Source organism: Protomyctophum parallelum (genome assembly GCF_964188405.1).
Source record: "Protomyctophum parallelum genome assembly, chromosome: 1".
NCBI classification, from domain to species: Eukaryota; Metazoa; Chordata; class Actinopteri; order Myctophiformes; family Myctophidae; genus Protomyctophum; species Protomyctophum parallelum.
The window spans coordinates 86,443,424-86,461,368 of NC_139697.1; the positions used below are offsets into that span (position 1 = coordinate 86,443,424).

The window sequence follows — 17,945 nt, forward strand, 5'->3', positions numbered from 1 at the left end:
AATAGAATCTACTAATCTAGTAAAGTAAACCATGTCACACCCCTGTATTTATATAGGGTCCGTCCGTGCTGTAAGAATAGACCGTTAGTAGGATAGTATTAGGATACTGTAGTGTAATAACCTTGTGTCACAACTCGCACAAGCGTAAAAGTTCGAGTTCAGCTGCAGCAGCAATCATGTGTGGAGCCAAAAAATGCTTGCACACATCCATTCCATCAGCAGGTGCTCACTTGACATGGTACAAATAATGCACTATACTGATCAGTAATCTTTAAAATCGCTCTCTATAAAAGCCGTATTTATACTTCGCAGTGCGATGGTGTCGCGTGTGTTTGCAGATCTACAAGCTCACAAAGCGTCGCGATGCGACGCGTTGTGAGCTTGTAGGTCTGCTATTTTCGGCGTCACCACTTATCTCAATACATCATAGCCTTGTCTCAATACCGGAAGCATCCAGCAACTTGAGTAGGACCGTGCAAAGTTGTCATCAGTGTTGCAGACCTGCTGCGATAGTTGTACGTGTGAGAAGCTGAACATGAACAGGTTTTGGTGGTATAGGCACGGTAGTCAAGGCAGAGACTAGTCTTATAGATATTTAAAAACATAACAACTATTGCGACAGAATCGGCATTGACTGGCTGTTGGTGGAGACATCTTTACATTTTGAAGACGGGGGTGAGGCTGCAGTAAGCAGTTCGAGTCGCGACGACAATATAATGTGGGAGCAGAAGGAATTCGAAAAACACTGGAAGAGTGAATTCCCCGACGGGGAAGTCCCCAAAATGGATTTAAACTCGGTCGAAGAGATTGAGGCCGAGTTAGACAAATGCAAAGCGAATCTCAAAAACCTCCAACAGGCGCTTTCGGAGGAGAAATTCAAGGTGAATTACCTACAGACCACCGTCGCCCGACAGAAGAGAAGTTCCCAAAAGGGGAGGTGTGGAAATAAGGATGAAAACTTTAACGCGGACGTCTACGGGCTTCACAACAAGGATCATTGGACGTCAGTCGATAAGGATGATGGTGGGGAAAGTACGAAGGCGCACGGAAGCATGAAAGTCCATGCGCCGGGTGGTAACCAAGGCAATGTTGCTGTGAACTCTTTTGGCCCCGACCTGAGCAGGACCAGCATCAGGACAGGTAAACCTGGCCCTGTGCCGCCGCGGAAGCCAAGCTATCTGAAAAACAACACCTTCATAACCGGCGTCTCTCAGCCGGATGGAAACTGCGTCGGGAAACCGAACACCGTCCGTGACAGCCGAGAGGCCAGTGACCACGAGTACGAGGACGTGGAGTTGAATGAGAATTTTGTCAAGAGTAACATGGTGGCCCCCAAGATTTCCAGCAGCAGTGACAGCCTGCAGGGCTTCCCGGCGGTCAATCCTCACCGAGACGTTCTGCGGCCTTTCCGGCTGAGCAGGGACCAGGACTCCAGTGACGACGTCGACGGGAGACTGTCACCGTCCTTGCAGGTGCCCGTCCGCAGGACGTCCCGCGGCTCTGGATGCAGCACCCCCGACAGACGCAGTGATGGCTACCTGAGTTCAGACCACGAAGATTCCTCCTCTCCGCTCCCATACGGTAATAAAACCAAGCCTGCACATTCAAATCACACGCCAATTTAGCTCAAATTTGATTATGAAGCTGTTATACTATCCAGTTTATATTTTGTAGTATCTGACGTTCTCCCGTCACTAACTCAATATCCCAAGGCATGTTTTTGAAAGTAACTTTTTATAGGCTTCTATCTATGCAGGGACCGTACCCCCCCAAGTTCCCTCAGCCCTATGTTCCCTCAGCCATATGTTCCCTCAGCCCTATATGTTCCCTCAGCCCTATGTTCCCTCAGCCCTACAGTATGTTCCCTCATTCCAAAACAGACAGACAGTAGTTCACCCTGCAGCAACAGAACACATTACAGATACCAAGTTACAGTAATGACACTACTGCATGGGGTCTAGTCTATCTACTTTGTTATAGCAAATGCTCCACAACAACACAGTGAAACAGTGAACAGTGAAACATTCCTTTAAATCCTGACATTTCTTCATGAATCACTCATCATGTACTTAATTATCTGTTTTGAATCTCAGGTATGTTTCCATTGCATAGTTGTCTCGTCAACCTAGAGTACACACTTTAATGAACTGACACCAACTATTTAACACAGTGAAACAGTGAACAGTGAAACATTTCCTTTAAATCCTGACATTTCTTCATGAATCACTCATCATGTACTTAATTATCTGTTTTGAATCTCAGGTATGTTTCCATTGCATAGTTGTCTCATCAACCTAGAGTACACACTTTAATGAACTGACACCAACTATTTAAGCTATGTTGACAAACAAAACTAGTTTAGCCTGTAGAACTTCCTGTCTCCTCATGTCCCCAAGTAACACTGTCCTCTGAAAGGCCATCTGCAATAACCTAATATTAAGGGGACCGTACCCAAGTTCCCTCAGCCCTATGTTCCCTCAGCCCTATGTTCCCTCAGGCCTATGTTCCCTCAGCCCTATATGTTCCCTCAGCCCTACAGTATGTTCCCTCATTACAAAACAGACAGGGGGGGGGGGGGGGGGGGGGGGGGGCTGTAAGGCATCAATTATACTATAATGCTACCCATACAGTAGTTCACCCTGCAGCAACAGAACACATTACAGATACCAAATTACAGCAATGACACTACTGCATGGGGTCTAGTCTATCTACTTTGTTATAGCAAATGCTCCACAACAACACAGTGAAACAGTGAACAGTGAAACATTCCTTTAAATCCTGACATTTCTTCATGAATCACTCATCATGTACTTAATTATCTGTTTTGAATCTCAGGTATGTTTCCATTGCATAGTTGTCTCATAAACCTAGAGTACACACTTTAATGAACTGACACCAACTATTTAAGCTACGTTGACAAACAAAACTAGTTTAGCCTGTAGAACTTCCTGTCTCAACATGTCCCCAAGTAACACTGTCCTCTAAAAGGCCATCTGCAATAACCTAATATTAAGGGGACCGTACCCAAGGGGACCGTACCCAAGTTCTCTCAGCCCTATGTTCCCTCAGCCCTATGTTCCCTCAGGCCTATGTTCCCTCAGCCTATATGTTCCCCTCAGCCCTATGTTCCCTCAGCCCTACAGTATGTTCCCTCATTCCAAAACAGACAGGGGGGGGGGGGGGAAGAAGATATAGAATGAAAACTTAACTCTGAAAACAGGAAACACAATATACACAAGATGACAAGACCGAGTTGCACAATGATCTATGTCGATGTTGCCATGAGACTTCCTCATACATTTGGCAATATTGAATGTAGTTATCTTCATCACAAATCACAAGTTGTCACTAGCTGGAGCTCTTATTCAGCCCTTATTTGACTATGCATGCACCTCCTGGTTTTCCAACATCTCAATGTCACAAAAGAATAAGCTCCAGACCTCCCAAAACAAACTAATAATAATAATCAGACTTTTGCTAGGACTAGGGCCCATGACCCACCTCTGTGCAATTTGATAGCATAGGTTGGCTCAGTGTTGAAGACAGAGTTAAACAACAAAAAATGGGACTAGCATTCAAGATTGTAAATGCAGCTCTGCCATCCATGCCCACAGTGCACAGTGCCCATTTACTTGACTGATTACCTCAAAAAGGTGAGCAACTCCCACAGCCATAATACTAGGGGGAGCGTAAATAATAATCTGGTGCCACCCATTTTCAGAACAAATATGGGTAAATTCACATTTCACAGCACTGCCACTCACGTGTGGAATGCCCTGCCCCTTCCCTCAAAACAAACAGATCACTGGTTTCCTTTAAAAAGGGTCTGAAAACTCACCTGTCGCTGTCATCAGGTGAGAGAAGGTGATTGCTCCCCCCCCTTTATGTTTTATTAATGTATTTCTATTCTAACCTGTACATGTAGATTTAATGTGTTTGAGAAACGTATTGTTTGTTGTCACTGTTGTCATTGTGAATGAATGCATGGGACCCGAATGGAAACAAGACTGCAAGGTCTTTCTTTGGTGCTGTCCTTTTGGACCAATGCTGTGCTTGACTGTACCCTGTCAATATTGCATTTGCCAGACTTATCACTATGATTGATTGAATTCTTTATAGTCAAAAATGTAAAGTGCACCAAGGTACAGTAAAGCATGTAGGCTAAAAGGAAAACACACACAAAAATATAATGTACCCTGTTGATGAATTGATTACATAGGACCACAATGTCCTATGTAATCAATTCATCAACAGGGTACATTATATTTATATATTATATTAACTGACACTATAGCACTGCTTATTGGTTCTGTACTATATATCCTGGGTGCAGAATCAGAGTTAGATCTACACAAGGACCACATGAGAATCCCAATTTGGATAAGTTATTCAGAAGGGAGTCGGTATGAGAGTGCTATTATGCTGCCTGCTGAGATGGCATTCTACATGTACTCAGGATTTTAAAGTGTCTGAGGCAACCACTTACTTGGGTGCTGTTTCACTGATTCCGCATGCTATGGATAGCTGAAATATTGGTGAGAAAGAATGGAATGTTGTTGGACGATAATGGCTGTATCTATGGAGAGACACCCCTCTGCAAGTGACTGCTTCATTGAGCATACATGCAGGAAAATGACTTTGAAAGAAAACAGTTGCAAATTACTCACTTTAAGAGCTTCTTATTGTCAACTACCGTCTTTCACATGTGTCTCAGATGTAGAAATTTTGCACAGTGACGTTGTTGCCTGCCAAATGATGAATCAAATAGTGTAGAATCCTGTCTGGTTTTACTTTTCTCATCACTTGTAACAGTGAGTCATTTCAGATGCAACCTCTCTTCATCTGGGATAATCAAGAAGACGTAATTGTTGACAAACACAGTGGAACATCTGGAAAGGAGTAGGAGGAAATATGGGTTTTCTTCTTTTGCCTCTCTGACCACTGACTATGTAGGCAAAGTGTTTTCATTTGCAGCAACTCTGACCACTAGCTATGTAGGCAAAGTGCATTGCACCAACAACAATCAGTGTTTTTGCTCCTGGTCGTTCAGTATTGTGGGAAATGCAGCCCTCCTTTAGTCCACGCACGCACGCACACACGCACGCACACTAGCAAGAGGCTCATGCCAGGGGTCTGACCTTAATGAAGACATAAACCCACCATGTGCCTCTGATTCAGGGCTGATTCAGAATTGGGACTGAAGCTGTCCTACTCCTAATGTGTTTGTTTAGAACCTTAACCTAAGTTTGAAGGTCAGTTGATGGAGTGTTGATTTTGTGAAAACCAATAACAGTAACAGAAGTATGTTACTTGCTGATTGGCATGCATTTGATAGAACACCCTCAGAGGCCTCCTGTACTGATAGTCAGATTCCTTCTGTCAGCCATCTAGCTATTTAAGGAATTTTTAATCGGATGTCTTTAACACAAGGATTATTTTGAGTACATAACCACTTTGATCTGTTGTTTTTACACAGTATACTAAGCTTAACAGTTGTTTGACTTGTGGGCTGCAAGACCTTTTTTTATCTTTTTTTCTGACATTTTACCTTTTCCATTAAAGGTATTGTATTTACTCAAGGGCAAGGCATTTAGGTTGTACTAGAACGGAAGGACTTAGATATTGTAACAGGCCAGATGGGAAGCTCTTTCATGTGCCTCTTACCTACTGTAAGAGGAGCATATTGATCATATACTTACTTACATATTTGTTGGCGTGTGATCAGTAGTGAATAGCGAAAGTAGGTTGCTGTCTGAGTCTAGGAGTATTTTATTTTCCACCAGCACACATTGACCAACTGCTTTATCTATTCTAAACCAACCAAATAAGTGTGTTTTTAAATATTGTAATGGGGTAATTTCATCATGGCCAAATATTGGATTTACTGTTGTAAATGAGTAGAACCTGCCCATAACTTCTATGGCAACTCTAGATGAAGGATTATCTATTTTGACTTGGGGAGATTTGCCGGTCTTTGTCATGGATTTTTTTTGTTTTTTTTTTAATATTTTTTGTCCCACGATTTTGTAACCCATTTTCACCCCTGTGTCAATCATCCTGTGATGTGATCCTGGGCTCTACACACCCTCCGCCAACCTAGGGAGAGCAACGGACTTAACTCATGCTTCCTTCATGCTTGAGTGTCCAAGTTGCTCCTTTGTCAATCCGTCAAGCCTGTCATAATTCAATGCTTTGTTTTTCTATTACATCAACAACTTAAACCTTTCATGGGAGATTAGCAAAATTTACCAGTAGGTGAGATTGATTTGCAGCATCTTCCTGTCGGGTGTGACAGGCCATGCTAACCTTCACCCTAAATGGTTTTAACCTTTAGCACATACTACAGCTGCAGTATTGCAGGTCCTTCACACAAATGCCATTGACATCAATGAAGAGTTGTGCAGTCTTGTTGTGGTCTGGTGTGTGGTGGTGAGTGCAGCACATTTCCAGTTTTTCCACTGTCTGCCGCTGCACTCAAAGTTCTACTTCCAGCCTCTGACCTTTCAACTCAGAGCCAATAGCTAGAGAGCGTAACCTGGAATGAATGGACAGACAGAGATTGTTCAAAATGACACAAACATTTCTTCCCCGTCTTTACCTGTTGCCCCTTTCTCTCTAACCGAAAAGCAGGGCTTGTCCAGGCCCGTCATGACAATCTTGTGTGGTGGTGCTGCTGCAAGCCGATTGCAGTGTTCGCATTGAGTTCATATAGTGTAAATGTGGCAATTAGGTAGGATTATATTTAGACTTTCCACATGCACATTATATTGTTGGTATGACAAACTTAAACCTATCAAAGTATCAGTTTTTGAGGCTTTGTTTGTGTGTGTCCATGCCTATGTGTGTAGGCTATACAGGTATGTGTGGGTAATAACAGCTAGCAGTCCTGGCAGCTTTCCAACTCAGGTACTATAGTTTGTCACTTTTCCGACCTCTCAATATTCCAACCTTCCATAATTCCGAACTAACACTATCCCAAACCCTAACTTCAGTCTTAACCGGCCACGTAGGTCGCTAACCAATAAAATGGACAGTTTGGGCGGTTGTGGCTCAGGAGGTAGAGCAGGTTGTCCAATGATCCCTGGGTCGGCGGTTCGAATCCCGGCTCCTCCTGTCCATATGTCGAACCAATGATTTGGTCGGTGTGAGCTTGCCACCATTGGTGTGTGAATGTGGGAAGTTAGGACGCTGGCGTTGACTGTTCTGTTCGCCGCTTCACCTCCCAATGAATGATTTAATGAACCATTGTAAAGCGCTTTGAGCACTTGGAAGCGCTATAAAAATGCAATTCATTATTATTATTATTAACCCTAACCTGTGTCTTAACCGGCCACGTAGGTCACTAAACCTAACCACAGTCTTAACCGGCCACGTAGGTCGGACTAACGGGACGTCGGACTTATGGGCAGTCCCCGTAGTTTACTGTCCATCTGTAAGACAGACCACTGCTGCTGAAATTTGTGTGGCACTTTTGAACCTTTCTATAAATTATGTAAACTATTTGTATTTGTTAAAGAAGGAAGATGGCTCCATCTAATGTCTTCATAAATGTAAATTATATTTTCGCTTTGTACGCTTCATATCTTGGTACATTCTTGAGGAGAGAAGAGATGAGTCATAGTCAACCACATTTAAAGTCAAGAGAGTTATGACACTCTTTGATCTTGCCGTGAGTCACGACCATGCATTTTACTATTTTAAACATTGACACCTGTCAATCTCAAAGACACCTTCCGCAGGCAAGACAATTCTTGACATTTAGACACATTCCTCCTGTTCATTACTGTGCACAAATGTACTGTATATAAACAGGTACTTAGGCCTTAGTGTTTTAGTGCAAAATACATTTTGAAATTCCTATAGATTTCTATAGATTTAACCTCTCATTCTGGCTTGCCCGTTCTGGAGCACATGTGGACCAATCAGCTTCTGTGTTTGTGCAGTGTCTGCTTCTGTGTTTGTCCATGGACAACATTTATGCATCTCCATTATTTGGTAGGGTAACTTCTGCATTTATCAGGTGATTACCCTGACATACTTTATAATGCTGTCTTAAACAGTTAAGGCCCACAAAGGGAGGAGAAGGAACTTGGTGTTCAGAAAATATGTATACTGTAGGTGAGAAGTGAGGTGAGAAGTGAGAACATATTGATGTGTAGGTACTACTACTAGGCAGAGAGAACATCTGTGTATATCAGAGGTGTGAAATGTGAAGGTCATGACTTGACAAGCTCAGCTTGACATCCAAGAAGGTTTCCCTTTCATTGGACTTCTACACTTAATTTGTTGCGTACATTGCACCACAGTAGCTATTACCTATTTCAGTTTAGTCTATGTCGATGGTGGTTACAGTATCATGTGCCCACATGCCCTCTGATTAGACTGACAGCAACAGCAACACTGCAAGTGGCAGTAAGGAAAGTTGTTCTTAAGATGTCATAGTCACACCCTGAACATTCTGATGGTGATAATTATGCTGCTATGGACTGATAATTACGCTTGGTCCAGTAATGTGGTTTGTTCTATGTCATATAGGTAATTGGTGCTTTCTTTATGATCTCCCACATTTCTTTGCTTTTGTTGCTCCTAAGCCACCAGCGGGGAAAAAGGTCAATGTGTGTGTGAATGCATTTTGAAATTGCATATGTACTGTACACTATACTGTAGATAATATTGTGACCGAAGGTTTCCAGTCCATTACGCCTTGTGACGTCACGCCTTGTGACATCACTCCTACAATCCCTGTTATGTTATCCCATATATGGAGATCCCTGATCTCATCAATATTAAGCGGCAGCCCATATACAGTATGGGAATGTCGTGAGTCACGCCTCGTGACATCATGCCTCGTGATATGCTCCATATATAGAGACATGCTATATATGGATGAACCCTGGCCATACCTGTTTTTCATGGTGCATTTTTTGGTCCAAGTTGATCCCATGCCAAAGCGACAGCACTCGCCTAGCAGTCTGCCGTCATCCAGGCGGAAGCATGCATGCGCTGATTTGCCCCAGCAGCGCGGCCTCCACAGTCCACACTCTCACAGAGGAGACTGGAATGTCAATATATGGCATGGATCTCCATTCTCCATATGTGGAGCTGACTTAGCCTGGTTAATAAACCAGACTAATATCGCACGGATCCGCAGGATATTAGTCTGGGGAGGCTCAGCTTGGATTTCATTTCCAGGGAAACATTTTCTCTTTGACGCAATTGGTCAGAGATACTGTCAGTCAAAGGTCTCAAGCATTGAACGTCACTGTACCAAAGCCCGCCCATATTGCATACCGTGTCCCTATTGGGCGCCCACATTCTCTGGTGTAGGAAATGGGCGTAAAATTGAGCCTCTCCAGACCGAGTCATCCATTTGTAGACCAAGGTATTGGCTTGTTCCCAGAGGTTTCTGATTAATGGCGGTACTTGAATGTGAGAAAAGCTTTGTCATTAGTGAAAGAAGAGAGGATTTACTGGAGATGACTCAAATGAGATGACCCTCCCGGCTGAGCCGTCTCCTTCACACACATTGTTGTCTATGATCATCATCATCATCACTGCAACCATCTCTATACAGTGGATTTTACCAGGTTCACCTCTGTCATCTGAGTCAACCCTGACTCATCTCATAAACAGACCAAAACATACAAACTTGCAAAACTATTGAAATTGTGCTGTATGAAACTGCATGAGATGGTGGTGAATATGTGGTTTTCCTGTCAGTTGACTGATCATAGCGCTTGTTAAAGCCTACCCACCCCCATACTGGAGATGTACCACCAGAAGTGATGCCACTAGAAGGCAGGTCCTGTTCTGCATTTTCTCTCAGGACATTTTCTCGGTATTGTCTCAGTCAGTCAGTGATCAGATTAGGCTTTAGTGGCAGGGAATGTTTTACCACGGCCCACGATTTTGGCGTTGCTTGCCTGACATACAGTATGTATTGTGCTAATTATGAGCATTTGTTCAGAGAGACAGACTGATGTTTGGCAATATTGTTTAATTGTAACATATATCCGTACAGTATTGAATTAAATGTTAAGCTGTCATTTCACATTCACTGTTCACATTTAAGCTTCCTCCCGTTCTGAAATAAGAGAAACAACCAGCCGTTGTATCATTTGTTACCACTACGGAGACCTTGACTGTGTTACAGTGATTGATTGATTGATTGAAGTATTTATTAACAGTTTGCAGAATGGGTACATTTCACAAGAAAGCATAACTCAATCCAAAGACTGTTACTGTTTGATGAATTGAACAATGTGGACCCTGTTGTAAACAAGTGTAATGCTTAATTGGGTCGTCCACTCACAGTTGACAGTCTTTGTATTGAGTTTGTGCTTAAAATGTACTGTAAATTCTACAAACTGTTAATAAATATTTCAATCAATCAATCAATACTGTGGACGACACACTGATAAAAGCATTTCACTTGTTTACAACATTCATGTGAATGCTCCCAGAGGTCTACAGTACAGTCTTCTCTGACACAATGACGTATTATAATCTGGGACTAGACTATTTGACATTCAATGATATTTTTCCACAAATGAGTCTTGAAAAATGGGGATCGTCTTATAATCAAAGTCATCTTATATTTCGCCAACGTTTTCTTCATTTAGATACTTTTCTTTTCATTTATTGCCAAAAGAGGAGAAGAGGAACTCCAACACCAAGCTCAGGTAACTAGGGCTCACTTCAGCGTGAATCTATTCTACGTCCGAGCATAGACATGGTAATGCCCTGCCTGCCTCTGATTAGCCTACCGACACTGCCCGTCTTGCCCCCATGGTCTCACCAGACTCCTCCGAGATTGTCAGCTTGGAACGCGTGACAGGCTGCAGCCTTGTAACTAACAATTTTTTTAGAGGAGGAAAACTAATAGTTTATGCTGTTTGCTTTGATTGAATAATTGATTGAACACGTATGTTGTACTATGATTTGATTTGGGTGTGTTCTAAATCGTGTTAGTGTTGATTATCGTGTATTAATCTAATTAGCCTATAGTAAACTAATACTAAAGATAAGGCATCAAGGGAAAAGAGACTTTACAGTACAATAATGTTAATTAAAGTTTACACATACAAATAAATTACACACTTATCAACACACTTTATTTAGAACACAAAAAGCAACAATGAGACAGTCTACAGGCGTGAGGTTGAGAACTGTCTCAGTCTCTGTCTCTCAACATGGACAAGACCAAAGAGCCGATCGTGCACTACAGGAACCTGAATAGAGCGCACACCCTTATCTACATCAACGGCGCCATAGTGGAGAGGTTCCTTCCTGAATGTCCACATTACTGAGATCAGTGCGAGTGCATCTCAAACCACGTCAGTCCATCATGTGACACACAATATAGAGTTATAGATACGTGTTTCCTTGTCTGCAACCATGCATTGCATTCATTAACCACTTTCAACCTGGCATAACTTATTTTGGGTATGTGATTTTAAATATTATGAAAAAGTCAGTGCAGTGCGCCTTCTGAACCGTTCAATTATTGAACGATAATTGAAAAATGTGTGGTATAATGCACCTTAACAATTCAGCTGTTGGGTGTCTGGGAATATGCGCCTAAAGAGGTACAGTAAGTATGAACCAGGGGTAGAAAGTGGTAAGAAAATGCAAAAGAGAAACCACAATTATGTGTTCAATGCACATCTGCCTGCCTGGTCAGCTGACCGACGCACCACAGAACCACTCTAAGTAGTGTGTTAATTTGGTCAGACAATGATTTTAATGACATTTATTGAGGTTGGGACAACGCCCCTAGATTCTAATACCCCCACACTGCCCACAGGCATTCACTGCCAAGTATTCATCTCATCACATTAGTCCCAAATGTGATGCTGCTCTTGTGTCTTAGTTCTGATGCTGTCCCTGTAGGTTTCCATGGGTGATGGCCAGACCAGAGGAAACAGCTGTGTTATTATGGGCTCTTCTCCATGAGGAACATTTGTTTATTAGAGCTGACTCAGCTTTTGCTTTCATAGGCACAGTGGGCTCTGGCCACATAACCGGATTTCCTTCTTACCTGAAAGATAGCACAGGCATTTCTTTCACAAACGTATCTCTGTTGTTGGGAAGAAACCACCTAACTAAATTAAGAAAACCGTATATTTTGAAAACAAAGCAATACTGCCTCATCAAAGTTGGTGTTGTGCCTTTATATATTGTCAATTCTTTGCATGAGAGGCGTAGAGGTGGTGGAGTTAAGCCACATTTACACTGGCAGCCAAATCTAGCCTGAATCAGATCTGTGCCACAGCAAGATTGAAATCCGATTTGTTTAAATAAATCTAAATGCAGACAGGTCACATACAAGTCACATGGAATCAGATTTTTTCCAATGTGACTTGAGCCACATTCAGAGGTGGTTTGTTTCAAATCTGATACTAATCTGATTTCAGGAGATATGTCTCAGTCTGAATGCAACAACCTGATCTAAATCTGATTCAAAGGACTTGTTTGCGTTTAGACTTATTTAAACAAATCAGATTCTAATCTGGAAGTGGCACATTCAAATTTGAATCAGATTTGACTGGATGTGACTGCAGTGTAAATGGGGCCTTTGTTGCTTTAGTAGACAGTTTGAGGGTCCATGAATTTAAGAGGTTTTGTCCAAAGCATTAGTTCGATATTTTCAAAACAACAGAAAGACGTAAAGGGTGTTCAAGACAATAGCTGCAGAAGAAGAAAAAAAAATCAAAAACCTAAAAAATTGAGTTAGGAGGTTTCCTCCCGACGGCAACTTGAAGCAATCAGAAGTTCAGAACGTAGATCTGTTACATGCGCGAAGTGTGTGTGTTTTTTTTTGTGGCTTTCACCTTTATTTAATATTTTTATGGAGGGACAGACAGTAGGCTGACAGGAAATGGGGAGAGAGATGGGGGGAAGACATGCAGTAAAGGCCGTCGGGATCGGGAGTCGAACCCGCGGCACACTGCCAGACTGGATTACCAGCCAATGTGCATGGACCACTGAGCCATGGCCCAGGCCGCGCAAAGTGTGTTTGTTTACATTTACAAAGTCACAGAGATTAAGTTTAAAATGAGTAACACACTGTCTGGATGTCATCTTGAATGACATTAAAAAACGGAGTAGTTCTGTAATCATCATCAGCTGTGTTTGGACGGACGCGCAGCAATGGGAATAAAACGGGTGAATGAAATCAAGCTTCATTTTTATTCATGCAGAACTCGACACGGCATCACGTTTTTGTTCAAAGGGAGTAATTAAAATAGGATTTTTATGGACTTTTGATATTAAAATACACAAAAATTTAACTTTTTCCCATTGTTTTGGCATCCATTGTTATGGTATGCCCATACCATTATATGGTATGCCCATGATGACCACAGATATGGTCTAAAAGTGTGAAAAACGTATTTGGTCTTTAATTTGCTGTTAATTGCATTAATGCACAGTTAGCCATTCTAGAATGGAGTTGTTTGGTAACTACTATGTTAATTCCTGTTTCAACCATGGAACTATTTACCAGTACCAGTAGCTTACTGGTATGTTAAGCAACCTTTCATCTTTATTACAACTGGAAACAACTCTGCAGTGAAGTACCTACTGCGTATTGTCACCTATGCTGGAGACATTAATGTACTCTCACTTCTCTTTGGTTTGCTCTGGGGGATATCCTGTGTCAGGCTTCAGTGCTGCATGGTGGCTTGGCTATTTATGTTCAGCATTTTCATTTCCCTTTGCTAGTTGGAATAAACTAGGTATTGCCTAGCTTCAGTCTTTCTTTCTCTGTTTTCTGATGACATAATTGACATCTTTGGCCATACTGTATAACAAACTTTCTTATATGTCATTTAGCCAGCTTATGTGCATTTAGAGGAAGAGAAATATTAGTACTTACAGTTTAAGTTGATTATATTATTATACTATTATAGGCATTGTGTGTAAATGGCTGAAAGCTTGTGCTTTTAACACAGACCTCAGTTTGTGTGCAATGTGCAGTTCATTCATAAGTTAAAACGGTACGTGGTACTGCATAGACTCTTGTCTAGAGAACAAGGAAGAGGAGCAGGAACTACAGTGTTGAAATTAAATCTGTCAAGTTCGTCTTGCTTTGTTAATGTACCACTGTTGAGAGACTGATGATATGCGTTTGAAGTTCATTATGATGTGTGTACAAAAAGCTTTTATGTTAAGTGAGAAAGAGAATGATTACTGAGAACTTTAACTTATAATATATCATCGTCTGTTTCTGTTTATTATAAAAAAACTTCAAAAATGTAATAAACAGAACGTAATTTTTTTTAACGATCACTACATCATCTCTGAATTCTTTGTCTTTAAGCTTCATCACCATAACTAACTAGTTCCTGTTACATATGCCTAATGTATGCTCTATTGTACAATGGTGTATAAATCAGGCTATAATGACACACTACTGCCAGCTTGTGTGAGTTCATTTGACACAAGCCCATCCTGTGCACTCCCCAACAGCTCCATTACATAATGTTAGTAAGAGCCCACACTTTTTCTACAGATGATCCAGGAATGCTGGATATTTGGTGGTTACTGGAGGTGAACACAGCACCCCCCTGTGGGCAACTGGGGCATCTGTAAAAACAAAGAAAGAAAGAAATCAGTTGGGCCCCAGTTTGGTTCACAGTACACATGTGCAGACATGGATGTGTACTGTCCACAGAAACGGTGTTAACCATTTTTCACTCGGGGAAAGCTGAGTCGATGTTAAGCCCTAACCACCAAAGGGTCGAGCCGGTTTTAGCGTTCGCCGTTGTCCCAGCGGTGTGATATGTCCTGTTGCACGTTGACGGACGTCGTCCCAAGTTGTCCCAAGTGATTCAAAGCATGGAATTCAATGGCCCAAACCACAACAAAGGGTTGCCATGCAACTCCTTGCAACCGTTTGGACCCAATTAGTTAGCCTGGCTAATAAGCCAGACTAATATCACACTGCCGTTTTTGCCAACGGCTGATTCGGTCTGGCTTATTAGCCAGGCTACCAATTAGTTGCATGGCGACCCTTTGGTGTGGTTAGGGCTTTAGTCTGCGTGCCTCGTGATCATCATAACCTAACACATTTTGTCTTTCCTCCGCCAGCCTAAGACCTAAAATAACCAAAAGTACGCAGAGGCAAAGATTGTGTTACCCTGCATAGTTCTAACCTGCAGGTGCATTTAAATCTGGCTGGCCCCACATGTGTACACTGTACAGTACAATCACTCTCACAAGTCTTTACGGATGGAATTATTGCATTGGTAGAGACCAAACACTAGAGAGCAGCAGATCATAGTTTAGATGGAAGTCTCACTATTCTTTCCTCTCTTCATAATTCACCCAGCCATCATCAGTAACATAATATCTCAATGACAGTAATGCTGACTGAGTGTGCATGCATGGATGAGCATTGTGCAAAATAATATGTGAATGTAGCTTTTGCTGATAACTAGTCAGTCCGTGATTGATAAATGCATGGTGGAAGCAATTTATGAGGCTATTTGCAAAGTGTACACATGTATCATCACTCTCTCACAGACACGCGCGCGCACACACACACACACACACACACACACACACACACACACACACACACACACACACACACACACATACAGTTTATTATGAAGTGTTTTCGCTGTGCTAGGGCCTTACTGTACAAGAGATACTGCACATGAAAACTAACTATAAGCAAATGTCATTAATATCAGATGAGATTTGTCACCCTGGCCTGTGTGTGTTTGCGCATGTGTGGTACAGGCAGCCCACCTCATTTGGTATGTGTCCAATCACAGCACGATCCAGAACGTTTCCAGATTTGACCTCAATAGATCAAAATGATTTTAGCTGGCATAAAATGAACACACACACAACTCTCCCTCCGGTCTTTGTCTTATTTCTGTCTACCTCTTCTATTTTTCTCTGTTCTCCTTTTCTCTGTTCTCTTTTTTGTCTCTCTACATAATCTTTCGGTTTCACACAGGATTTTGAGTGAGCATAGTTTCTGTGTATGCCTAATCACAAATCTCTCTCTCTCTCTCTCTCTCTCTCTCTCTCACACACACACACACACACACACACACACACACACACACACACACACACACACACACACACACACACACACACACACACACACACACACACACACACACACACCTCAGCTCTTGGTAGGGTAGTTGCTAGTCAGGGAGTTGTCTGAACAGTCTGAATGAATGATTCTCTTATGGTAATGAGACAGTGGGTGATGAGGACGAGGAGTATTTCATATTGGAAAGTGGGAAGAAGGCTGGATGAGACGGTGAACCTTTCAAGAGATGTATGGTGGAGAGTTAGGCACAAAGGAATTGAGCGAGTGAGGAAAAATGGACAGCAGGGATATTTAATGCTTCAACAGAGATGATAATGTATGTTTTTACACATGTGCCAAAGCTAAAGAAAATCAATACAATATTTAGTAAACAACACATGTCTGTATTCTACCTACTGTAAGTCATGCGTTACAATTTACTAATATAGCACTCATCAATTTGTAGATTCTAGCAGTGGAGCTCTTGGCATTTTAATAATGTATCATCATTGCTCATCGCACTGGCTCCTCCCCCTCCCCCCAAAACAAACCCAGGAGCTCTTCATGTAGACAGGACTACTACAGCTGTCCCCTAGGAATGTGTTTTAAGCTTGGGGGAATCTCTCATAGCGGTGGAACGACGTTGTTCAGCTGGTGATGTACAATTTTATAAGCACCGCTGCGTTCATACCATATTTATTATGATAATGAGGAAGGAAGCACACATCTTTGTGTTGTTTCCTTTGTGACAATATACACCTACAAAATATATAATATACAATATACACCTACAAAATATACACCTACAAAATATACACCTACAGAATATACACTTAAAATATACACCTACACAATATACACCTACAAAATATACACCTACACAATATACACCTACAATATACACCTACAGAATATACACCTACAAAATATACACCTACACAATATACACCTACAAAATATACACCTACAATATACACCTACAAAATATACACCTACAATATACACCTACAAAATATATAATATACAATATACACCTACAAAATATATAATATACAATATACACCTACAAAATATACACCTACAATATACACCTACAAAATATACACCTACAATATACACCTACAAAATATACACCTACAAAATATATAATATACAATATACACCTACAAAATATATAATATACAATATACACCTACAAAAAAAAGGTGTAAAAAAAAAAGCATGAGCCAGTGTTAATAACATTTTGAATATTATATACAACTCAACTTTCAACTCAAGAAATCGCTGCTGGGGAGAAGAAGGCCTGGGAGGCAGAGAGAAGCTGGGGCAAAGTGGCACCCGAGGGTGGAGCCTGTCTGCCCTGTCTGGAAGGGGAAGGGGGGTGGTTTATTTCCCCATCGGCAATGGTGATAGAATATAGGAATAGGAAACAGAAATGGTGGATGACAATGGCAGAGGGGATAGTTAGAGGTTTGATGCAAAAAATATATAAAAAAGAAAAGGGCAGAGAAACAAACATGGTCATTGGTTGTTGGAACGCTCTACCTAATTACCCGTGCCCCCTCAACCCACCCCACACACACACACACACACACACACACACACACACACACACACACACACACACACACACACACACACACACACACACACACACACAAATAATGCATGCAGGTCCATCTTGCCTATTCAACGTGCATAGGTACACAAAGAGGTATTTGTATCAAAATATGGTAAAACCACAGCATTATTTATTCCATTTAGAGATGCCTTATGCGTGAGTGCACACGTAGCACTAGCCGGTAGCTCTCTGGGTTCTGAGTTATAGTATGTGGGTGTAGTGTACATACATGTATAGTATGTGGGTGTAGTGTACATACATGTA

The 17,945-nt window shown here is 41.7% G+C and overlaps 1 protein-coding gene across 1 annotated transcript in view; it reads left to right on the forward strand.

Moving 5' to 3' along the window:
- The first annotated feature begins 484 nt into the window (after positions 1-484).
- abr (ABR activator of RhoGEF and GTPase) overlaps positions 485-17,945 on the forward strand; it is a 128,801-nt gene continuing 111,340 nt past the window's right edge. Inside the window, exon 1 of the mRNA XM_083785261.1 lies at positions 485-1,581. Within this exon, the coding sequence (XP_083641387.1) occupies positions 717-1,581 (865 nt within the window). The 5' untranslated portion in view covers positions 485-716. The remainder of the gene's footprint in view (positions 1,582-17,945) is intronic.